Raw genomic sequence first — 25969 nt, forward strand, 5'->3', positions numbered from 1 at the left:
CGGCACCAAACAGGTATAGCAGACGGTTTTCCCGAAAAGAGTTAGTCAAAACGCAGCAATACTCAGAGATGTAAAAAAAAAACTCGTTATTTGAGGGCCACAAATAGCTATAAATTCCATTTTGTGGTACGGTCAGCCACGATCAATCACATAGTGAAAACAGGTTCCATTGCACTATCGGCATAAATTTAAGCCGTCGTGCAGCAGGGACCGCTGCCTTTCATCATATACACGTGCATACGGTTCATGCAGGCATACTGTAGTCTTACATATACGCATTTCAATATCATAACATCTACGTATAGTTGATGAAGGATATTCAGCTTGATGAAAATTGATTGAAAAACGTGACGACACATAAATTGAATGATTACTTCTAAAATCAAATGTAAGTATTTACAAAAGAGTCCATAGTCAGTCTGAGACGAGATACAGTATCACACAGCTTCTAGCTTCATCTCGTTTCCTTATAGGCCTTATAGAACTGAACCTATCAAAAATAGGAAAATTCCTGCACTGTTCCCCAGTTTAATCAGCTATGCTAACTTTTCAAGTGGCCGGAAATCAACTTGTTTTTTAACATTTGTGACTTGAAACCGATAAAATAGCTTAATAAGACCCGTAAGTATATTCACCAAAGATTATAGTCGCGAGAAAATGAGCTCATCGCCGATAATAGCTAGAACGGTCGTCATAGGCCGCAACATAGAAAAGAAGTAGTTTTTCGTAGTCTAGACAAGCCGTTGTTCTCTAGATTTGGTCTGTTAGACATAGTTCAGCGGGAGGTCTCGGCGTACGAGACACGGCAACATTCACACAAATTCGGGCTTTGGATCATTGATTAAACGTAGCTATTTTGTAATGGATGTTTTCGAGAATCACCTTCGGATAACGTATTCGTCCCGGACGTAACAGCTAATCCATATAGTTAGTATTTGCTAGTCGGATCTGTTTTCGTTTTACTATTATGAATGTTTCTTTCTTAACAAAACAGGTCCTCTACGCGCTCGTTCGTTGCGCATGCGAGGTCAGCCGCGTAAACTTGTATTATACATCCGCCGCCGTCGCTGCCGCTTCTGCAAGCAGGCGTATCGCTGAATGGCGACGGCCGTAAGCAAGGCGGCAACCTAATTGACACAATAAGTAGGATGCCAGTAGACGGCCGTTTTCACTGTAATTACTTTTATCAGCTTGTGGATTTCCTGTTAAGTTCTCGGGTGCTGGTTCACTCAGTGGTGGCAATGGAGGCCCTGTATTCATTTGTGGCCCGGCCTAAGCGCTAAGATTGGTAGACAGGACTCGCAAATAATCTTTTGGGGCAGCAAGGGGGCGAAGGGTTACTCACAGCGAAAACTTTCCAAACTTATCGGCAGGCTGTACTTTAAGCGTTTACCGGAAATTGAGAAGATGCTAACTGCTTTCGGACATTGCAGCGAGCAGCCTTGCTGCACTCTAATAAACACAGCAAAAAAGAAAAAAAAAAAAACTGGGGGATCAGCATTTCAAATTTATTCTGGAGACAGAGTTTCAGTCGGTCTCCAACCACAGCCATAGGAAACATGTCACTACAGTGGGTAAAGCGTAGTTGCTAAATGAGCAAGCAAAAAGTCAGGAGTTCATATATAATAGAAGAACCGTTCTTACATATATACCAATACTTACTTCACGCAAGTGAGCGAAACGAGGACAATGAGTGCTAATACACCACTAGCAGCTCCACATCCGGCTAACAACGGAAGACGACATTTATCCTCGTCTGATGAGTCCTCACCGCTGCAGTTAGGCACGCCATCACACTGAAGCGTACGATCGATGCAATAATTCTTGGTCAGCGACATGTTACACGTCCCGCTCTCGGTGTTCACGCAGTACTGACTCTGTACGAAGCGGACAAATATAATACCAGTAACGATTATTACGGAGGTGGATATAGGTAATACTGTGTTAGCGAACAGGTAAGAGCGCAATGCAGTAGAACCGAATTGATTCTGGTATGCCGTTCAGAGCAGCGGTCCGCTGTCTACTACTGGCAAGAGCGGCTTTTAGATGCCCCAAACATGAATGCTGGAAGGTGGGCAAAGAATAACCGTTGCACGTGTCATAAAATCCAGATCGGCGTAGTCATTCGACTTACGAGCTAGTGAGCACGATCTAATAATATATGTATATGTGTATTTTGGGCGTGAAATGGCGATAGAGAAGGACTGATGTCAAAAACAAACCTACTGAAACAAAGTGAAAAGAATTCAGTGTCTTTCGTACACTTCCTGGATTAATAGTACCTTTCATTTATCAGCATCAATCTCAACAACTCGACTTGAATTTATGTATCTACTATGCACTTGCAGACAAACCATCTGCTGGGCCATAACCATTGCTTGTATAGGCTCATGTTTTTTAATAGTAAAGTCAACTTTGTCCTTAAAGAATGTCACGTTCTTCCCACAACGTAAAGCATCAGAACCATCTACTCGTCGGTATTTAACGCAGAGCTATCTCAATTTTTACATCTTTTCAGTTATTCCGCAGTTTCCACCAGTGTCTTTAGGAGACCACGGACAAAAATGATCACCCGCACGTAGTGACTGAACGAAAGAGCTGACCGTGTTACGTTCTTATTAACTTCATTGGCATGCCAAATTACACTAGCTTTGTAAATAATCACGCACATACGTTTTTCCACTTAAATAGGCTAGCTACACGTTAGCACAGCACCATGTACTTGACGCTTTACATTCACAAACACTCATACTTTGCCTGAACGAAATCATGGAATACCACTGGCCCGTACCCCGTAATCCCGTCTGTGGCGTCAATGGAGCTCCAAGCTCACGGCAGCCATCTGGCCAGTTCACTTTTCTCCTATTAGAGCAGCTTGCTAGGACTCAAAGAAAAGACACTTAATACAAAAACGGGATTGCCGCCATTCCCGCCGGTTTTTGATTCTTTTCGGCACCTTCCAACTATTTTTTCTTGATTCCGACACCCCGATAACGACAACGTGAGAAAGTGGTCATGGGGTAGAGCTTTTTCCTTACCTTTCCACCATCTTCTTTCCGATCTTCCTCCATTCGAACCCCTCAGTTGCTTTCAGTTGTTAATGTTTCTTGAACCGTCCGGCGTGACTTGATACCTGTTCTGCTGATAGTAGGAGGCGCGGCAATTACAGCATTGAAACGAGAAGACGCTACCGAGAACGCAGCCGTCCTAACAGCGGTCGGCGCAAATAAATGGGGGTGCAAACACTTCGCCAATCGCCTCAGATGGTTTCAGATAGAAGCCATTTAGCTTTACCCCTTTCGCTTAGCTTTTTGACAAAAATGTTCTGCTAGACGGGTTAACACCTTTCCCCCATAGCATGCTTGCTGGTACGGTTAAGGGGCGTTACGTAGCTTGAAAAAAAGAAGAAAGCTTTCGACAAGACCGATTCTGGGTCATCCCAATCGCGTACAATTCTTCTGGCCGCGCTTAAAACTTCAACTCTAATTTCTAGAAAGCATTTTGCGTTCCTACTCTAAATCGCTACGAAACTTGCCACCTGAAAGCATCCGCAATCATGCGCAGGAATCAGCCGCTGACGGGATAGCGGCCCATAAATCAATTTCAGTTCTTCTTTTCATGGGATTTTCGTTCACTATATTTTCGTTGGGCCGCAGTTTGTGTGTGATGCACTGCGCCATTCAGCAGAAGCGGTTCTCGGCGACGGGCTAGCTGCTGACAGCATTAGAACTTCTCAGACGCATCCGCATTTTCCTTATGGCTTTAGTCGCCTCCCACCCGACTTCTCCAAGCTGCGCCTGTAGGAGCTTGCACTTGTGTTCGTCCCCCGGGGGTCTGAAGAAGATTTTAAGAAAACGTCTTGAGCTAGTTTGCCCGCCAACAATTTGCCGCAACTTCACTTTTTGCTCCGCCAACGTACGTTTTTCACTTATTCGTGCATGTAAGAACGGAGCAACTCTCTCTTTCTCAGCATCTTCTTTCTTCCAACTAAAAAGTTGCACTTAAAAGGAAATCCCGCATTTAAAAGCCGCTAACCGAGCACGCAGACTCATTTAGGAAAGTTTCTACACGTCAACCGTTCCATGTCTTCATCGTTGTGAAGACACTAAAATAAAAAGGCAGCATCGAAGATCTGGTACGCTAGCAACGATATCAACAACGAAGGCAAAAACAACAGCGAAACGATAGAGCCATTTTTTCCCAATCTAACCGGGCGTAAACGCGGTGGGACGTAGGTAAATTTGAAATCGGCAGAAAGTGGAATGCAAACGGATTGGGTCGAGGACTTGCCTAGAGAGTAATTACTAAATCATTTTAAGCTGCAGATTTTTTTGTCGCGTAGACAAGACAAGCCCTTTTTTAGTCTGTTTTCTGAGAAACGCTTAAGATAATCACGACAATGCGGTAAGGCAAATTGCGACCAAAATAGACATTGCATTTGTACACTCTGGTGGAAGCGCATCAGGTTTTTGTTAAAGTCGCAAAAGTCAGCATTCTTCTGTAAAAGACACGTAAGTTACTGCAGCATGCATGTTTACGAAAAAACGTTCGTACCGCGACCGTGTAATAATAATAATAATAGGTAATTTTCCCTGAATAATCTCTGTAGAGGACTAAATGATCCACTAACCTTTCCACAGGTAAATTGTTCGCACTGGTCGGCAAACGTAACAGCTGTCCAGACTAATTTGAAGCCAATGATATCACCCTCGTGCCGCTGTGGCGACGCTACCGTTGTCCGTAACCGGACCACGACACGGTTCCGACGTGACAGCTGAGTTTTTTCCTCGGTATTCTTGTAGTACTTCAAGTCACCGCAGTATCGCTTCAACGGTACCGGATTGACATCAATATTCGAATAGCCGTCATAGATAGCAAGTTCTGCCTCACCACAGTTCGCGATACTCCCTGCGGAACAACACGGCCGAACGCACCAGGCCAAAATCGACTTAGTAACAAAGGCTGAAAAATTCGGTTGCTGCTAATTCTCCTGTACCCAAACGTGTCTAGCCATCTTTGCTGGAGCTGTTTGTCAGGTAAGAATCACTGATGTGACTCGTAGCAGAACAAATTTTGACATCGCTTATAACATTTCTAGAAGGGAAAATGAGGCGGTGCAGGATATAACGTCACCAGGTAAGGACTATAATGCCCACGGGGTAGGTTAAACAGTTAACCCTCTGGGTGAGAAAGCCGGCCGCAGGAAGACCGTTGGTCAAGCCCCGCCAATAACACATACCACACGATAGGTGCGAATAAATGAAGAATGTAAAGAACACTGTGTAAAAAAGAGGCAGTCGATGTGTCTGTAGCAGCGCGGTAATCCTTTACGGACCACGATATCCCTATGGAAGTATCATAGTGAAGATTTAAGCTTGTGGGTAGACTCGTCTTGTCCAGTTTTGCATTTGGATTTCTATATATGACATATGAAATTGTAATTCTTCAATTGTAGCTTCTTTGGCGGGACATTTGTTGATGCCTATTCGAACACAATTCATGGTCTAAGGCTAAGGCGCATGTCGAGTGCCGTCAGGGTCAACGAAAACTGGTTTTTTTGCGTTACCCCATTTGCTTTAACTTGCGTTTATGGTGCTCTGTATATGGCCACCTTTCTCCTAAAGAGCGTATGTATTTACGCGCAGTACAGACCTGTTATTGCACATATTTATGCATCGATGAAGATGTTTTGATTAGTTTAACGAGCACAAACATCAAATATAGAGCATATAGCAATCAACGACGTTCAAAATTTTACGCACAGACCTTCCCCCATGCCTGTCTAGCCTTTCACTTCTTCTTTATAGTCATTTTAGATTTGTGCTTACACTAAGTACCTCTCAGACCCCTAAGCACCACACAATCGCATAGGAAGCGCGTTGCTATAAACACCCAGACGCCTCTATCATGTCTCTTCTTCTAATTCACGTCAGCCATACCCTAGAGCTAAAGCCGCTGGTTCAGCGTTTCGGCTTAATCCTAGTTCAATACTGAATTAACATAATTGTTAAAACAGAACAAGTAAGTGCGTAAAACTGGTACATAAATACACATTACACAGAGTATAAAACGTGCCGCATCACAGAACACAAGGTGCACATTAAAAGGCCACGGGCTCATTCCTTTTTACGAGTGTCTCCTGTTGCAAGTTGCGTTGAAGGCAGTTACCTGCAGAGATACAAAATGAATATTTTGAATTTTCTACATGCTAATGCCTCCTCAGTTGTACTTCGGCCGACTGGACACATCCTAGCATGAAACAGTAACTATGTTTCCTTAAAGTTAGCAAGCATTTTGACCTCAAAGAAGGCCAAGAAATGATAAAGTTATTAAGTAAACGAGAACTGTATTCGCAGAGCTGACAAAAAGCGAATCATTTATGCTGTTTTTTTATTGAGGTACGCACAAATGTAATAGCTGTCGTCAGCAGTGATGGTAGCACTTGGGTTCATGCATGAATTTCATTTAGATGAACGATCCGATTTGACTTCTCCCACGATTACGATCTGTGCTCCAGCCAATCCTTAGATATTGTTTTTCCATTTAATCGTCTAGTATATGTCATCTGCGGGGCTTGAATTAACCGCTTTTTTCCGCTTTATAGTTTAAAAGCGTTGACGTAGTTATCGCTATGCGTGATCAGCATCTTCAACATTGTCCTTGCGAAGCCTCCGGCAGACTGGCTTGACCGTCATTGAAGTTTAAGTTCGAGGACGAAATTATCTTGCGCAATGACGTCCTCCACTGGAGAACAAGATTACGGGTGTAACAACAGTTGTCTTCATATCGGTTTGCGGTATGCCAAAATAGCCAACATCAACAACGGAAGTCTCACAGTGGCTCTGACAACAATCTGGCGGTGGCTGTCTTTTATACATATCACTAGAACTGGAGACATGAGATACGGCCGCAACTGATCGATCGTGGAAGGCTGGTATTTCTTAATGACGTGCATTGGCCATCTGTAATACCTGATCGATATAGTGACGGTGAACGGCTAAGCTGGTTACCACATTTATATATGACATCAATAATAGATTCTAGCAAGCTATTGCTTGTGCCCGTGCGTAGGCCTACTGTTCCTTCGCCTTGATATATGTCGGAGTAAAAAGCCAGGGGTTTCTATTAGGACCTGGTTGTGTTAGGACACGTAAATTAGATAAGGCGGGTCCGAGACGTCATAACAGCAAGGATAAAAAAAAGGGGATTTTTTAGACAATAGATAAGATGACCAAAGAAGAAGTGTCCGACCATCATAAATACCTACCACTGTCCCACAATGCAATAGTGAAGAAGCAATACAAAAGGAAAAATACCCTACAGTGAAGTAGCATTAGACATTTAAACTAATATCGTAGAAATAATCTCGAGGGTACCCTTCATACAAATCAAATGGCTTTCAGCCATTTGTTTCCTGTGCCAGAAATATGTTCTTCAAACTCTTAACCGGCACCGTTTAGACACTTCTCTTAATCGGTCTATGACAGACAAGAAACAACGGCGCCCAGCACCAAGGCTAAATTTCACAGGAAGGGCTCCGACTTCAAAGATAATTTCAGACCGCTTTTCGAAGGTCACACACACCTCACGAAGTGATGATCGTAGAAAACTTGCCTATAGCCTTGAAATCTGTCTGCCTCTCTAATTTCTATAGGCGTCTCTTATGTATTTCACACTAGCACACAGGTTCCGTACATATATTTATAATGTCATATATGGTACGTGTCAAGTCAGTGGTTTTACTACCCACCCCTATCAGTTAAGGGGACGCTGACGACATAGTTCGAGGTGGACGCTAGATGTTTATATTAACATGCAAGAAGACGCACCCGCACAACATACTTCGATAGCAGTAACTGTGACAATAACCAGTCGAACGGTTTTCGGTCACTTTTGTCGTCGCTACAGGCTGAAGTTAACGAAAAAAAAAAAGAGAGAACTAACAGCAACAATAACTAAGACGTCTTCATTCTAAGCTAAATTTGTTTGCAGTTGTCGATGAATGAATGAATGACAAGTGCCTAGAACAAAAAAAGGCGTTTTTGTGGGTCCTTTCTTCTTTATCGAATGTTGATCCCCCCTGAGAGATACCTATTATTTTCGTTACAGGTTCTTAGATCCTCATTATCTAGATGATGCTCAGCAGGTTAACTAAAAGAACAGTTTAGTGTGAGTGAACACATTGTTCATCTCCAAAGCCTATGAAGTATTATATGTACTTAGGAGCACTCCTGGAGATGGCAGTGCTCCTTATCCTTAACATCGTAAGTGTTGATGCCACGTGGGGCAACGTTTCGCAGTAGTAAAGAGGAACCCGCGATGACAAGTCGTTCGCCTATTTCCAAAAGGTAATAAAAATCTCCAGTATCCAGCTTTGTGAGCATCAGACGAACCCTGATCGGCCGTGATGCACACTTGAGACTCTTCTGCTGGGTCCTTTTTTCAAAAATAAAAACAAAGCTGCTTATAATCTAGTTGGTGGCCTTACCTAGTCTCCTATTACTGCTACGAATGAGTGTGCTTCGCAGGAACGCTATTTTTTTTGGTTGAAAACCCATCATTTTGTGCTCTCTAAAGCCGATAAGATGGACAAGCCAGCCCTGTTACTTTCACAAAGCCGCCATCGCAGAAATTAAGCCGAGAAAGTAGAAAAAAATGATCGGCCTTTTCTTCGCGCATATATATATATATATATATATATATACATGCGCGAAACACAATCGGAAGTAGATTACTGACATCTACTGGACAAGCATACTCGTAGCAACTGAGAGAACTCGATTTTAAACATTATCTTCAAGTTAAACGCGATATAGTGACCTTGGATGTGCTTGTAACCAAAACAGAAATTCATAGCTATGTGCACCTTTTCTCGCTCAAGAAACTCGGAAGAGCCTCCGCCGGAAGAAGTCCTAATTGACGCAGTTTCGCTTTATCGTTAATAAGTCTACCGCTTGACAACTTAAATCAGACAGAGTACTGGTTAGGGCTATATCCTTAAGTATGACGCACCTTTTAGTTGCAGCTCGAGCACTCGCAGGTAGATATGTTTATCATAATCGACGCGTATGAGCCACGCGCAGTCAACATCTTTAGGGAAAGAATGTGGATAATAAGGTGAGGTGAGTATACCTCCGACACCGCTTAAGGTACCCCCACAACCTGTTAGGTTGGATGACGGCGGAGGCGGTACGGAACTCTCGTCAGTGAACTCGTAATGCCCGAAGAATCCTGAAATTAACCGAAAATGTGAGAGAACAGGAAAGAAGGCGGAAGATTAGTTTCATGCAAGGTGTGCGAAACCGAAGAAATATAATGTCGACCTTCACCCGGTGGTGTTAATGTATGATTAAACAAGTTTTTTGCAACATAATTGCGTTCAGGGAGAGAAGGAAATTCGATTTTATGATCCAATGGGCATACGTGTGTTTATTTTTCCATTATTTGACCTTGAATAAGGTATTTGGTTCTTAGTGTAAACGGCAGGTTTAATACGATTTCGTTGTACTTATGCATCATTTATTTACACAACCGGTTCTAGGCTTAAGAATTGTCGCCTCAATTTTAGGTCGCGCATACCCTCCTCGGCTATGCAAATGAGTTTGCCTCAGGCAAAGGCAGGGCCATCAATCATTGCACGACGACAGTTAACGTGTACAGCAAATATTGACTCTTCATGTAATGAGTGTCCTTCCGCCGTCTGGGACATTAAAACTGAGCTACACAAAGCAACTGGCGTTGCCCGGAAACCGACCATTGTGCTCCGTATCGCATAGGTGACTAATTCCATACTGAATAAAATAGCCAAAGGACTAATACAGATATTGGTGCAGTTTCGATTTGTTGAAAAATTATGTTTAAATGGCTAAAAATGTTTCAACACTCTAGACTCGCTTCCTGGTATTTTTTTGTTGTCATGTATAAAGTTTGAAAAGAATTTATACACATACAAACACTTTGGCGGCTGAGCTTCCTACCGAAACAGTTCGGAGATCGCTAGTTGAAGACCCACTGCGTGCACCGAAGGTCAATAATTGGGAAGAGCATGAGAAATGAATGCTGAGACACGTACAACAACATCATACAGTTGATTCATTGCGCCGTGAAGGAAAACGTACAATAAGCGAATTTTCATTTGAAATCTCAGAACTAAATCTTTCGAACTTTACATCCGGTAGTGCCATTGTGCCTTACACTTAAGGCCTAGCTAGCATGAGCCAAGCTAAGTAAGACCAAAGTTTACATGTGAACCCCATTTTGTAAACACGATAACGATGCATAGTCCCACTGAAATGTCAAAATCCTTTTCTATACCCTAGTCCCACCCCCTTTTTGTAAACCCTTTTGAATTCCTCCGTCGGTAATATGGAAATTGCATGCGCGAAGCTATTGTTCACCGAGGCTCTTGTCAGAATGAAGTTTCAAATTCCGCGGGCTTAATGTTCCGCGTATGCTTCCGCAGCATCCGTCTTGCCTCTTGAATTGTACTGGCGTTTTCTATTATAAACGAGATCGTCATTTTTTGAATATGGCTCGTCGCATTTGTCGCAAAAAATTGTCTCTGCATGAAAGTCGTGGATATTCTGCTTGACTTGTACAGCGGACTCATTAGATTAAACCTAACAAAGATTCGGTACAGATACCCTTTACGGTCGTTAATTATTAGCCACATCAAATGATGAAAGCCGACGGCAGCTTATAGGGGTATTAGTTAACTGCACAATTTGACCAGCCTTCGTGTTCACCGCGATCAGGACGGATAGTCACCTTGGATTAGACCCTTAGATTAGGCTTATGCTAAAGGCCTTCAAATTCTACCTCAAAATATGAACCTTCTAGGCGCAGCAACAATATTGCGTATCTTTGTGCCCCTTGCGTCGCGAGTCCTAGCCAAAGACACGAGGCTCAAACATGGGATTACCTCGAACACGAACATGCACAGTAATAATGTCAGCGTTCCTAATTTGAATAATGATAATTAGTTATAATTCGCTTAAAACCTGACCCCAAAATGTCTTGCAGATCGCTCGAAAAGCGTAAAATGCTACGATTTGTATATAGTCTACTGCAGTGTCCAGGACGGCGTCTGAAAGGGTTGCGATAACTGACGGGCTATTACATGCTTCGAAGGCTGCAATTGCCATCACTTGGCCGTTGCACTTTTTGCCTAGACGGCGCGGTTCCCTAAACGATTCCAGCAAGACCCCGCTGCCTATGGCCCATCCTGACTAATCGCATCAAAAAACAGGAATCTGTCGAGCAGTGTTCAAGTAGGTGTTTTTTAAGGGGGGTAATTTGAGCCTATTGATTAGCTTCAACGGCCGACACAACTACTACCCATAACCATGTTTAGCCACTGTAGATTTTAGAATGTAAGTTTTTTTATTGTGTCTCACCTCGTTAATACGTAAGATCTACTACTTGAGTGTAGTGAAAGATAGCCACTGTTAGAGTACTAGGTAGGTTCTACCTTATGTCGTGTTAGGCCGAGACACAAACGATTGAGCGGTATCTATTTGAAATATAACCTGTTACCAGGAAGGTACGTCAATTCCTTAACGGCTCTGATCGAATGACCGCATTGACTACTACCTTTGTCATGCTTTGTCTCCCAGTTCGTTCAGTGTGAGGATGTTTTTATTCCTTTCGATAATTTCTCGCAAAAACAAAATGTCTCCTTAATACCCTTCGTCCTTCACCAAGCTTTTGTCGTTCGACTGTTTTTGCTAACGGAAAATGGTCGAACCGGATCGAACCTGTTTCCGTCAATTCCGCTTCATAATATAATAATTGTGCCACACTAACAATAACAGTGGCACCACAGAACGATTGGTCGCGGCATTACAATCCCAGTTCGATCGACCAACTTGCCCAATCGAAGGCAAGCCAAAAAAAATTGTCCTACTTTTTTACTTCTCAGTGTCTAACACATCCTGTTGTAACTTCGATTCTTGTTTTGCTGCGAACTCAGGCCTACCAGGTCTCGAGTTGAATCTTCCAGCCGACGGCTTTTTCAGAAATGTCTTTTTTTCAGAAAATGATTAAGAAATTGCGTCGCTTACGTAAATTTTTTCCGGCATGCAGAAGCGGAGCCTGCTTTATACGGCAAAATCCTATCACTGAAACAAACGATAACCGCAAGGGAATATCGGTGAGGCGGCTCAGCCCCATCGATAAACAGAACGGTCATTTGCCATGACGGAAAAAAGACGAGGACTGATTGCGGCGCCTTTTATTTATAGTTTACAATATTATTTTTGGCCTTGATGGGTCTCTTCGACTAATTGAGATATCTGCAAGCGTCTCTTACGAGAATTATATGCAGATTGAATGGAAAGGTGAAATGATGATTGATAAACCGTCCATCAAATGTTTTTACTGACTCTTGTCTTTATCTTTTAGTGGACACAGTTGGACCATAAAACACGCTTCAGAAAAATACATATACATAATAACAACTGTGGTTTCTAAAGCACGTTCTCTTCTCTCGTATCTCTCTTTGGTTGCCTTCAAGAGCGTTCCTAATCCAGCTGTATTTCTCAGGAGACGTACCACTTGTCGCAACAATTACCCCATCGACGTTCGCCCCACCTCTGCTACCTCAACAAAGGCATTAAGATTTATACGCTACTAATGGCATCGCCTGTCCTATTCTGCCCCCGTAAGTAAAGGCGTACCTACCTTTGGCGGACCGGGCATGGTTAGCCTTGAAGATAATCTCCATTCGTGGCTTCATCGTGAGCAGCGGTACGGGCACGTACGTGCCGCAGAAGCGCCCGACCAGCTGCTTGACGTTTGCTACACTGATTGTGGAGATGTCGACAAAATCATTTAGGCACCCTTTCTGGAAGGGTTCTTCTAGCTCGAACTCGTAGAAGGTAATACGAAGAGTTTCCGATTCTTGGCCTGCAGTAGAGATGAATCGAAGGAGTGAGTGAGCGAGTGAATCATAGATAGATAAAAATGTTACTGCATATGAACTTACAATAGAACATGCCGTTCGTAGTTTTGACAAGGGCATGTTTTGCATCATATTGGTCATTTGTATTGTTATAGCATTGTCACGGCATAAATGATAATAACTTTCGTTTCAGAATTATTTAATAATTTATATAAAGAAGTGCTTCAAGTTTTAAGTCCAGTACAACTGTCGTTAAGCATTGCTTTAGGCAGCTGGCGATCGTTTCCCGTACGAGACGAGTCCAAGCCGGACTAATGCTTGTGCCAATCAATTTTGTAGCAAAGTAAGCTTTTTCTTTGCATCGTCACGGGGTGGACTAACAGACCGCCGCTACGATGCCGACTGAATAGTCTGAGTTACACGATGAAGAATTTGTGACCGAGACTATTCCTGCGGGAAGATCTTCAGAAAGTTTATCTACGTGGCTAGCGTGAAACAGTTCTTTCTCCATATCTACTTTTTAACACATGTCTAACTTATTTATCAAAAGTTACCCTAGTCTTATGTGGAGCTCGTATTTCTATCTCTTTATACAGAATTTGATTTCATTTTAATACGAAATAATTGGTCGAGGCCACTACGCACTAACTAATACGTCGAATGAGCTAGCTATATTTGGCCCTTTCATCTGCCAGATATTTAGTCTATTACATGAAAAGATGTTGACTGTGAAAGCATGCTCTTTTTTCCCGCGCTTCCTCTGCTATTTTAGTTAGCTGTATAGGGGTAAGGCACGTCTCTATATATCTTCCTATCTATTTAGCTAATTACATACTTCTGGTGACCTCCTAATTATGAAACAAGCTACAGTATTATATTTCCTCACATGTCGCTGCCTAACAAAACGGCCCTGCCTAACTGCTTGGCCCACACAGAATATATATAGCCTTCTTCAGACCATTATATATATATATATATATATATATATATAGACCTTATTTTTAGGTTGCATGTTTGCACAGTAAACTCGTCGATTACAACTTTAAGTTGGTGCGGAATTTCCGCGCGAATCAAATTTGGGTTGGACTTTCAGTTCGATAGAGGTACTGGTATGATGTCTTAATTAGCTTACTTAATTCATTAACTTGTAATTAAAAGTAAATTAACTTGTATTAGTTAATTTACTCTTGCCTTTAATTCAAAGACGGTCGAATAGTTGTTGTTAGGTTGAATGTAGCTTATGTTGTGACCTTCTATTAAGTTCCCTCTTGCTTCGCCAGCGCCTTTACGGAGACAGTGCTCACATACAATATAATGTATATATTTATATAGAGTTACCGTAGGATTAACTGTTATCACGTATGTATTATTGTTAGAGAATAGGCCACGCGAAAGGTGTCTGATATGAATATATTTACGCTGTGTAATAGATGTGTATAGTGTCGACTATATATATTTTGCACATGTTAAGTATTTACATAGCGATCAAGTAGGTATTTGGGCGGACTGGCTGTGAGAGGGCGATAAATGGTACGTCGATATTTCCCCCGTAGGACCAATGATACTCTGTATCAGGCTCACTGACGTATATTGGCAGGAACAATAATCATCTGATGTATAGAGAAAACGAAATCTGCCAGATGAAGAATTCCTTCCCATTCTCTGGATACCTTATTTAGGTAACAGGTATTGCAAAATACCATTGCGTGACCCACTGTCGATATGGCTGCTATAATGGGCACAATTGGACGAAGTTTGGATATATCTCATATAGCTCAAAACTTCATCCGTCACGATGAGGAAAATGTAACAAACTATTGCTTGCTACAAAATATATACATTTACGCGTCGCCTGTACAGGATCGGAACTTCGCATAGTTCCTTGTTGTTTCATGTTACTTTATCATTACCGTATCGACACACGAGGTCTTGTCTATCGCTTTTAGTGTATAGGCTCTGATAAGGTACGTCTTGCTGACACAATGCGTTACACGACATCGCCAGCTTGCCATTATTATTTATTCTCAAATATTCCCCTCTTATACTTTATAATATCAAAAACAACTGACGCTGTAAGGGATTGAAGATCTATTCATTTTTCTTCCCATAAGCGTCGCTAGATTGAAAGAATATGGGCGACTCTATATTTTGTTGCTGTTATGACTCCTTTTAGCCAGTAGCAATTCATAAGCATCCTTGTAATTTCGATAGAATAATTCATACGTTTCGGTATTACGGATAGCTCTATGTATACTACAGAACTGTATGTCTCTTCGAACCATATAGGCAAAAAGTTAAGTTTAAGTTGTCGTGTTACCGCAACAGTATAGGCATGACATCAAGGAAACGATAAGTGACGGCAATATTAATATTGGCCAAACAGAATATAACTCTATTTAACAGAACAAAATCGAGATATAATAATTAACAAGTTATTTTTTTCGCGTCTCTCATGCGGTATATACTATAACCATTTGACTGACTTAGGCGCTTGTAAGATCTGACACCCAACGTCTCTTACGTGTTGTTCCTCCATATGTTGTTGTATTTGCGTTGTTCTCAAGGCTGAATCGAATCACTCTTTACGTTAAGCGGCCGTTGAATTTGATTCAAGCACCGCTACCGAAAGTATTAGGCCATTGTTTTATTTCTAACATGTTATTTGTTAAATCCCCATCGCAAGCATCTCATCTTCGTTTCGCCTTTCTACTTTACAATACGTTGCGTCGTGCTTTTCGTGCCTTATAGATTTAACCACCATCTCCATTATTAGAGACCGTAACTGCGTTTTACGCATGCGCATCTCATCTTTCGCCATTGAAGAACCGGCTACTGAACTTGGCTTTAGGTGGCAGGGAGCCTCTGTCGATGTTTCCTATAATTATCAGGCCTAGCTGTATAGTGATAAATATTATTCGTTGATACACGCAGGCCCGCCGCTCAGGAGAGCCGATGTTGTTCTAATGCTGTTTAATAGTCGTAGTAGCTGTCGTTAGTGTACTTAGCTAAGGTTCATGAGGAACTTTGTCTGCATTTGGCGTGCTGTAACGTGTACGATGCAACGTAAGACTCTTAACCCAGCCCCTAGATCCGTTCTACAGGACAACGTCCAGCTGAATTACGTTGGTGTATTCCCATGTGCCACTCAGACTAGTAGCTTGAAAGTTCTCCACGGTTGTTTCGAGGTTATTAGTTGCTGATTCGTCGGCCGGCTGGTTAGTTAGCGATGTCTGACTACTCGAAACGGACACAATAGCGCCAGCGGTTACTACGACGAGTACAGGAAAACTGCGTTGAGTGATCAATGCTCAAAAAACTACAATGATCTATATGGTTGAGTGCTTCGACGGCAGCAGAAGCCAGCATGAAGCACGTACCTGGCTAGGGAGTGCCTCGTTGTCCAAAGACGGTCATGCTTACCAGAGATGCTTCTCAGCGCTAATGGTAAGGCAGGGCATTTTGAAATTACTTCGAGTTGTCGAACAGAGTTTCTGATGAAATTTCTTTGCTGGCGTCTACCTCCTACCTAGGCTCCCAGGCTGGGATGTCTGGGGGCACTTACGCGTACCTAGCCTCGGGCCACAACAGGGACTATACGCTTCGACTGCTACTTTTACTGCCGGGTACTCGTGGCCAATGCTGTGTCGCAAGGTTTAAGGGGGACTGTAGATTATTTGGTTTACTCATAGGTGAGGAACTATTGGAGATATATGTTTGGGCTAACAAAAACAACAATAACGGGCTTCCAGTATCATACTCAATGCATTTCCTCCGGTTGAAAAGTAAGTATCGCGCCGAGTAAACTACAGGTACAAGGAATTATCCTAATTTGAATAATAAAAGTCACAAAGAAGAAGTTATCGTCAGTTGCTGAACACAGAGCCTTCGTCACAACCTTCGTCAATTTGCCAAAACTCTAGAAAACAGCACAGTCACAGGAAAGTTAATTCCAAATGCAGAACGGCGCTGCACCTCTCGAAAGTCAACACTTACGTACTGCGACCTAAATTGCCGTACGTAGAGCGGCTTTGGTTTAGGCACCGGAATCACGCACGCCCGTATTTAAAAATGCTTTTTATGCTCATGAATATGCAAGTATCTGAGCAGTCGAAATTTCAGTTTGCTTGCATTCTGCTCCTATGCCGTCTGTGATAGTCAAGGTGTATCGTCGACCTCGCTATGACTTTGTTGTATTCAGGCGTGGTCTGGGCACATATAGGCACTACTCATTCAGGCCGAGTGGGGCAACTTCTTTTAAAAGTTACTGGTTGTGATGCGACAACGATTCTATTGCTCACAGTGTCGAACCACTCAAGATATGACTCGAGATAGATGTGGCAAAATACAGATCTTAATTCGTTTACAGGAGACTAGGCCCGTTGAAGTCGTTCTTTAAGGGCGTACCCCGACAACATAGACAGTAGTCTGAAGGAAACAAAATGCTGCCTTGCTTTTCTTTGGATATTTTTTGTTTCGGTGTTACGGAAGATAGATACGAAAAATGAATGAGACCGGAAGCTCTGGCTACTACTACGATTAGAAGGTAATGTAACTGCTCGCGCAAGCTCGAATGACTCGCCTTAACATCATAAGCCGTTAATGTTTGCGGATGTCTCCCAGATTTTCTGTTCTATTTTCAGTTCGACTTATTCAAATTAAGGTGCTTACCGATTCCTGATTTAAGGCGGTATTGTAGCGCCTTTGAAGTCCATCCTTTATTTCGTCAGAGCTGTACAGAAATGAATTTCAGAAGCAAAGTAATTGCCAAATTTTCGTCTATACTCTTGTGCACTGGCGTCGAGGCATATATCGAGAGAGGCTCACTACCCTTAGCTTTAAGAAGATAACTATTCTGCCATCATAACCAGATGTTGTTCGGATGAAACGCTTACACATGTCCGCCTCAATTTCTTGGACCTATTAGGCCATAACTATAGACAGCAGCAGTGGGATCCCAGCGGGTGCTGGCGCTGTAACCAGTGAAGTCTCAGGAACCGCTTAATAGTCTACTGCGGACGCTACTGATGCCAAATCACCTGCTCTCAACATGCAAGAATGACCACTACACGTGGATTGTTGTGAGCTGTGTCTATTGAAATTGTGAATTTCAGCTGGTTGCTATAAAACTTAGACAATTTTTTTTAACTCGTAGTTATGCTTGTCTCATATAAGTGAGGTTGCGGGATGTATGTTCTCTGTAGAAACCTGTATGGTACAAATGGGCTAATGAAGTCGATGTTTGCAAAGCCCGATCAGGCCCGATAAATCTATTTTTAAAGTAAAAAAAAATGAGATGCGAACTGTGTCGCCATAGGGTGGGTTGGGTTTGGCAACTAGAAGAAAGACGAAGTTGCCGCGCCAGTACCCGCGTACGATCTCACGTTGTGTTTATAAGCCACAATGGTTCTCTATACCGCGGTTGGCATTTGATTTACGTACTTTCATAAACGTCTACAGCTGTTGGCCCACTAGTTAGTTGTCTATGCGTTACGGGAAAGATAGGTGTACATAGCAGTGGCTTTTAGAACATCTCTTCGTTCTAAATAGGCCCTGTATGTATTCGGAGTAGGCTGCAGAACGAGATTGATGGGGTGATCAAGGCCTGTGGTGTCCTGTTTGCACCACAGGCTTTCGGAATAGAAAATACCGGCGCAGTCATATATCGGTCTTGTTTTATACGTGTCTTAACTCGGTTGAAAAAAAATGAATCAGGAAGAACCTCCCGGAGCATTGACATTAATTCGTCTTTTATCTGAAAGCCGGCGTACGGCTCCAATACAAAGTAAAGCTGTTTTGGCTACATAAGTCTAATATCGATACGTGAAATGGTGGCACCAAAACGAACTACAAATCATGAACTGCTCGAGGTTCTTTAAGGTTCACTGGCACCATTTTGCTCTCTATCGAATAGTGTTGTTTCCACGTTAAATACGTGTTTATATGTTTATTTTTGTGAATAATTCTGTGCCAAACGCCAGGACAATTTATACTGCCAATTGAAATTAATCATCGAAACAAACTAATGGGCACTTAACTTGATGATAGTTCGCGTCTCACGAACGTAACGAAGTGGGCAAGAATCACTTTATTATGGTAAATAACGTTAAAGGGACAAATTGGAATAGAATTTGCCAAAAACTTCGATGTCTCCCTCGATGACCTGAAACTTCGCATCTTTCATATATGTTTCCTTACTGTTTATTGAAAAAATGAGATAAGCTTCTATCCTATTAGTCGATATGCTTTATCTACTATTACTATTATAGTTATTATATTATTGTTTTAAATATTCAGAGCAGATGAACAACAATTTATAAGGGAAGGAAATAATACATGATTTTCCATATATATGGCACAAAGTAGTGTTCCGTATTAGTGACTGGCCTAAGCGTTACAGTAACGTCGACTGTAATGAGATGGCAAGCGGTGTAACCTATTGCTAGGCTCACAAATACATAAGGCTCAAAATCTGTCTTCAGTAGCTGTTTTTTTTTCTCTGTATTTTTCTCGCTCTTAAGATGCGTTTAATACGAGAAATTGATTAGCGTTAATAAATTTCTTTCCCAAAACACGCTTAAGGTTTGTACACAAATACCCTTTTGTATTGAAAATCATACTGTTCACAGTAAGAAGAGTTTCGGCAGTAAGCAGCTAAAATAAATCAACGTTTAAAATTTTTTTGTTACATTCAAATTAGAATAGAATTGTCTGCGGTAGGAGGTAATATTTTTGGTACTACTTGGCTGAAGTCAGCTGTGCCTTGTTCACGGTAAATCACAAACGGCATAGTGTATACTTATGGTCTTCTTGTTACCCGTTCATGGTCCATGAACGGGTCTGCGGCGTAAGATGAAATGTCTGACGCAACTACTTTCTTACGAAGAATCGACACGGTACCTCACAATCCTGCTGCGTCATTTCCTTACTAACGGAGCAGCTCTCTTTCAATAAATCTCCGACGCAACGTATTTGCTGGCAGCTCTCTGATTTACTATCAAAATCCTTGATTTCCTTTTAATCCACCACAAACTTATCGCCAATAAAAGGCCAAGACATTGCTTGGAGTCGGCCCACTTTTTAAAGGTCGAGTTACTGCCGCAGGTGACTAGTTACACGGGTAATATGTGTAACCTTTAAGGCATCGATGGTGGGCCGTTAATTCGGGGTTGGAAGCGCGCGTCCGGCCAAACTCTCCCAACACTTTGTGTACAATAAAACCGCATCAGATTGGCTTCGTGCCGGACAGCCAGTTACGAGAGGAAATGCTAGAATTTACAACGACGAGACGTAGGCCGCACTTGCAGGAAATTATGAAACTGTTTCATTAGGTTTAGTGACGTGGAACGCTACGTCCGGGAAGTTGTCATGCGAGAAAAAAGTTATCCCTGAGTGATTCCGCTTTACGATCGAATCGTACGCAGATTTAATGGCTGTCCAATGACGAAACCGAATGCTTCACTGTGTTTTTGGTTGAACAGGTCCTGTAGGATTGTGGGGGGTTGTGGAGATAGGTGTTTGTTCAGATAGGAAGAAAGCTTATGGAAGAACATAAATTGCAAACATAGATTCGTGATACAAGGTAAAATGTAGACGAATCGCATCACTGGGAACCGCGTCCATGCCTGTCTAAGGCCACCTCCAGTGGTAGACATGTGGTGGCGTAGGTTCGAATCCAGACGTAGATTACGGTATGTTTCGTCCTGCAAGCTAGCGGTGTCAAGCGATGCCTAGTGGCAGCGAAAACTGAAAGCAGAAAACTCACCTACAATTTTGTGGATTTATAAATCGGAGAAGTCACCAGTTGCCTGTGCAGTAACTCCGTTAAACTTTGGAAGATCCCCTAAGGCCAAGGGTATGGCTTCGTAGACAGACTTTTGGATTATAGCAGAGCTACTTAAACGCCAGCACTCTATATAGGTACAAAACCTAACGGATTGCTGACTTCACCCTTCACTTGAACCAATGACCTATATGAAACGCCGCAACGGGTCAGTGGTAACGTGTTTACATCCTGAGTTCAGTAAAGATGTTATGATTCGAACGCAATGCTTAGCGGCAGCACCTTACCTGAGTATGATTTAAAACGTAGAAATAAATGGGTTTCTGCTTAATCGTGTGCGTAGGGTTATTGTCTTGTAAGCGTTATTTAATAATCTCAAATTAAATTAACACTTATATTCATTGTTTTTTTTTACCTTTGAAGGTGTAATAGCACTCCATGTTTTCCGGATAATTATTTGGGTATGCAGGAGAGCTGAAGTTACCCTGCTTGCTGGCGGTACTATCAAACTCCATTCTGCAAGACGGCGGTCCAGCTGAAACATCGAAAGTCAGTGGAATCATAGTGTCGGCAATGAATTTTGCATACATCCTTCCTAGTTGTTATGATGAAGAGACAACATCTACGGTTATTGTGTGTGTGTCAAAGAGCTTGTCGTTGCACCTAGTGTTACTGATAACGAGTACATATTTTTATTATCTGTTTGATAAAAAAAAAAAGGCCTTACCGGTAGTACTAGATGTATGGGACTTCGTTGCTGCGTTCTTGTATTCATTCGACACTTCGGTACCGTAGCTGAGAGCATTGTTATAGCAATCGACAGCTATCTAAACATATCCATAGTCCATAACAATTTAAAAAGAACTTATTATATCGCCTTATTTCCCAAACTTAGCTATCGACCGACCTATCGCAGAAAATTATTAGAAGTAAATGTTTTTATTACATATATATATATATATATATATATATATATATATATATATATAATAAGAGAGAGAGAGAATATTAGGATTATTGAGGCGAGAATAATGTATAACTGTTTGGATGTTTTTAGAAATTACAGCCCAAACGAAGAGGACCCCAACCGCCGGTAATGTTACCTCCTAGCCCGTGCCCCATTTAGCAATAACAATGAGGCTGATACCCGCTTCTGATATTCATACGCGTAAAGGATTAGGATCAATACTTTACAAACTAGCGATGGCGAGCGGGCGGAGGTTGGGGAAAAGGAAGCAAACACCAAATTACCTTTGATTTTAGGTTAGATCGAATGGCTTGGCAGCCATCCTGCCGCTTATCAGGCCATTACTTTTTGAGATTAGTCGGTATCCAGTAAAACCGGTGATGATAACATATTTAATGACTGGCTCGCAAACCCTAGCATTTCGTTAAGCGTAGGGCAGTTTCATTTCAGGCCGGATGTGCAGTAGATAAATATGGATCGAGCACAGTTTTATAACCAGGGCCCGGTAGTTGTATATAACAAGCGTCAAACAACGAACGGATGGCACCGAATAGAAAAGTATTGGGATAACAGTATACTTTCTTATGTTCTAATAAATTTTTAATTAATTAAAATTAAATATGTGACTGATGACTGTGCAGATTACTCATTGGCAGCGACATCACACCAGTAGGTTCCGGTCATACGAATAATATCGAAAAAAATCAATGAAATTGTACGCTGGTAAGCTGGTGACAAGAACATGTAACCAAACATAATCAAAATAAAATAATTGTTTAATTAATAAACTGCCATAGGACTTTTTAACATTGTCAAGAGATATTTGTCCTACCGTGTATAGGATTAAGGGGATGTGTCAAAGGAGGGTTCAGAACGAATTCTGGTTCCAGGCCTTTTTATAGCTCTAATAGAAGAAGCGACAGCTTTCATAGGGGACTATTCGGGCGAGGTTTTCAAACTTTTCCGAAAGGTTGTACGACCCTAGAATCATACTATCTGATAACTGGCCTCGACGTCCTTCACGAATCCAGACCTGTGCAATAAATCCCTTTCGATTGGTAACAGGGTATTGAAGCTACCCGGTTTCAGACCTATAGGCGTATCTGACTTTAGAGCTCGCACAGTGTCCCTAGTTAAAGCTAACGGCTGAAGCAAACTGGCAAGGATTAATCTAAGAAGATAGCAGCAGTCGATACGAAACTTAGCAAATACATAACGTATCCTATTAGCATGAAAACATAATGATCAAATAATCAATACGAGATCAGTTCATAGGAACAAGGAACTACAGATCTACCACAGACGCTCCGGACTTTTCCAACGCGAATTTATATCGGCATCCATTTGATTTAAACATCGGCTATATGCAACAGCCTGGCAAGTCTTGATATCGAGTTCGAAAAGTACGGATTTGGCGATGTACCAAATCGGTTTGTTGAAAAGATTAATTACAATAGACGATTATTGAAGTTGACAGGTCAGGCGTTCATCGTACGAAGTTATAATCTAGATGGGAATAGATATCACTATAGGGGAAAAAAGCTGTATGAAAACGATCGAAATTGATCCTATTATAGTGAGAAGCATCTGGGAAACGCTTGTGGCCATCATTACTAGGGATCATTATCGGCACAGGTGCCTACGAAGCCAACCCAACCGGCTTCAGGTTCAATCACTCGTTCACAGGAGGAAGAGTGATCGACAGCCGAGCGGACGTTTCCCGTCGCTGCTAAGATGGAATAATGGTATCGCTCAGTCGTTAACGCAACGAACTGGTCTATGCGTTTAACAAGTAGAAGCCTTACTTGATAAGGGAAAAATGTCAAATTTTTTCACATTATATGAAATATTTAATAGAAATAGATAACATGATGTGATAATACGTGTACTAGACAACGTAAGTCTTTCTAATAGTTGATAATAAAGGTCACCTGACAGACTTACGCATACGGCTCATGTTTATATATAATTTTTGAGCTACGGATCGTTAACAGACAAAACCTGGCTCGTTCATACTGCAAGTTTTTACAAGCTCGTGCATAAGAGCTGATCGAGTTTACTCCAAAAGAAATGTGTTCAGAACAAAAAAATACCCTTTAGACTCAGGACTCAACGCTCATTGGGTTTTCGAAGACAAAGAAATCTACCGAAGATCGGTAAAGAGGTTAGGCGAACGGGTTTTAAGGAATGGAGCAAACGTTTTAAGAATAATGATTAAAGTGTTGAAGACCAGCGAGCAGTTGATCAGATGTAGGAACCGGAAGAGGCTTGTTACAAAAGCAGAACTTGAAGTTTAAGCTAGCCATAACCGGCATTTCACTCTTAACATGCTACAAAATCTAACTCAAGTACTGAAAATGCGGGAACTGGGTAAAAATAAAATCTTCCGTGATTTAGCTACGGACCAATTGAAAGATCGCGTAATGCATTCCGTGTGCAATTTACGAAACTTCATTAAACAGAAATACCACCCGTACTATACGGTGGCCATATATCAATTTTTATTCCCAAGCGGGAGAACAGCGTTGCCCTCGATATCAACTGAAGTTAGAGCCAATGTCGAATAGGTTCGGACGTAAGGTGATGGTAGTGCCTGTACTCAATGGACATCAGAGACGTCTGTTGCTATGGGATGCTTGTCGAAGATGTAGCTTGCTACCCTATAGGTTTCATAACAGACCCGTGGACCATTAGTACGGCAATCGAAAACTCGTAGTCTAATCAGTTGATGACAATAGCACATTTTATCGCCATGTTTCATTCCCCCACTTTTTTCCCAAATTGCCAAGTGATTCTTTTGAAACCTCCAAGATACTTTTGCCCCCTTTGCATACTAAACACATGTGAGTGTAGACGCATGAATAAACATGACAGGACAACGACAGATCGAAGTCTATGGACTGCTTTTCATTGTCAAACCACAGACAAGGATGTAAAATTACTCTGCCACAGTTAATGTTATTGACGTTCAATTTACTTGACGTTAGTGGTTTGTTTCTGATGGCGGCGCGTTTCACCTTAATTAATTTAAAAAGGACCTCTGACTTTCATCCTTAATAGGCTCACATGGAACGTTTATTCTACATATACATCATCGACTGTGCGTTCGTTGGCGTGACGCGTAAAATCTGATCCGGTATGTTTAAGCCAAATTGCAACAGTCATTCAAGGCAAAATACGATATTATGTAAAAGATGACTGCTAGTCGCATTAACAATTATTCCATCTATGACCAGTGAAACCGTAAGCACTGCTGTCTCCATGAGTTATAATAGTGCTAGCAATAACTATATAATTTACTTCATTGATAAAAATAGCTTAGGATTAATTATGTCTTGTCGGCGCGACCCCAGCGCCTCTAGTTCCTTGATAATTGCAATAGCAATAACAACGAAGATGATAATGATTCTTGTAACAAGCTAAGTAACAGATCACACATACCGTGCACTCCAGCGTGTGTGTCGTTGGCATTTGGGCTTAAAAGCATTATGATGACGAGTAGCGTGAAGACTTGTCGGCAGAAGAACTGCCTTAGGGTGCTTCTTGTGCTAGCTGTCGCTCGCGAGGGTTGCACTGGCTTGACTGCAACCCCTGTATTTCCTGCACCTGGCCGAGGGCAAACATTAGCACGGCCTCTCAATGCCAATGCCGATCGGAGTTGCCAGCGCGAGCTGCGTGCGCGCAGCCAAAGGGCTTGAGTGCCCATGAGGATGAAGGATGTTCAGGACCTATCTCAACTGAAACGGAAAATTTTAGCCAGAAAATTACAAAGATACGTTAGATATCATATTAAATGGTATCAGGAGGGAAGAGAAAGACAAGGGCGAAGTGGAGATCAGTCAATGAGGATCGATTATGTAGGCGCAGGAAATTTCTAACGACGATAGCAAGCAATAAGCACATTTTGATATTCTGATGAGGACCTACTTTGAATAGGTCACTACTAGGAACGAAGTTTTGTTCATGGCGGCTAAACGCGATTGCGCAGGACGGCGATATTAAGCACTCAAAAAAACTAAGACACCACTAAATGTCAGCTGAAAGTCGGGTCGGGGTCATCATGTCTGTGGATTTAAAGATTAGGTTCACTGCATTATCAATATCCATCAGTCTTCGATAATTCCACCGCTGTTTATTTGCAGTATTTATTACGAGCTTTACACTGCTGCTTAATAGCCGTGAACTATACAGCAGTGAAGGGTTGCTCTTTATCGAAAAGAAAATTGCGCACGAAAAAAACTATTTGAGCCAATATGTGACTTCACAGTGAAGCTTCAGTTTCAGCTCAGGTTAATGCAGTAAGTACCTAAAACCTAGGCGT

The 25969-nt window shown here is 41.9% G+C and overlaps 2 protein-coding genes and 1 long non-coding RNA gene across 21 annotated transcripts in view; 2 read left to right on the forward strand and 1 right to left on the reverse strand.

Annotated features, from left to right (window-relative positions):
* LOC147757889 (uncharacterized) overlaps window positions 1–22436 on the forward strand; it is a 28826-nt gene extending 6390 nt beyond the window's left edge. Inside the window, exons 2-6 of one of the 7 annotated variants that reach the window (XR_015321060.1) lie at window positions 4641–5036; window positions 9569–9776; window positions 11023–11270; window positions 12544–12878; window positions 21105–22436. This is a non-coding gene — a long non-coding RNA (uncharacterized LOC147757889). Of the gene's footprint in view, window positions 1–4640; window positions 5037–9568; window positions 9777–11022; window positions 11271–12514; window positions 12879–21104 lie in introns of all 7 variants that reach the window. The other 6 variants (XR_015321059.1, XR_015321057.1, XR_015321061.1 and 3 more) reach the window with 6 other exon arrangements.
* Window positions 1–25969, forward strand: part of AP-1gamma (adaptor protein complex 1, gamma subunit) — a 221034-nt gene that overhangs the window by 89732 nt on the left and 105333 nt on the right. The gene's annotated exons all lie outside the window — the stretch shown is intronic.
* Window positions 1–25969, reverse strand: part of LOC111243898 (neuropilin and tolloid-like protein 2) — a 64012-nt gene that overhangs the window by 6935 nt on the left and 31108 nt on the right. For 3 of the 4 annotated variants that reach the window (XM_022790189.2, XM_086980043.1, XM_022790190.2), the window contains 6 exons: window positions 25090–25385; window positions 21097–21216; window positions 12682–12906; window positions 9013–9231; window positions 4631–4908; window positions 1663–1877 (listed from right to left, as the gene is read on the reverse strand). In XM_022790189.2, the coding sequence (XP_022645924.1) occupies window positions 1663–1877; window positions 4631–4908; window positions 9013–9231; window positions 12682–12906; window positions 21097–21216; window positions 25090–25354 (1322 nt within the window). In that variant the 5' untranslated portion in view covers window positions 25355–25385. Of the gene's footprint in view, window positions 1–1662; window positions 1878–4630; window positions 4909–9012; window positions 9232–12681; window positions 12907–21096; window positions 21217–21408; window positions 21509–25089; window positions 25386–25969 lie in introns of those variants that run through there. The other variant, XM_086980044.1, reaches the window with a different exon arrangement.

The sequence above is a fragment of the Varroa destructor genome, unplaced genomic scaffold (genome assembly GCF_002443255.2).
Source record: "Varroa destructor unplaced genomic scaffold, Vdes_3.0 BEIS01000002.1, whole genome shotgun sequence".
Lineage (NCBI taxonomy): Eukaryota > Metazoa > Arthropoda > Arachnida > Mesostigmata > Varroidae > Varroa > Varroa destructor.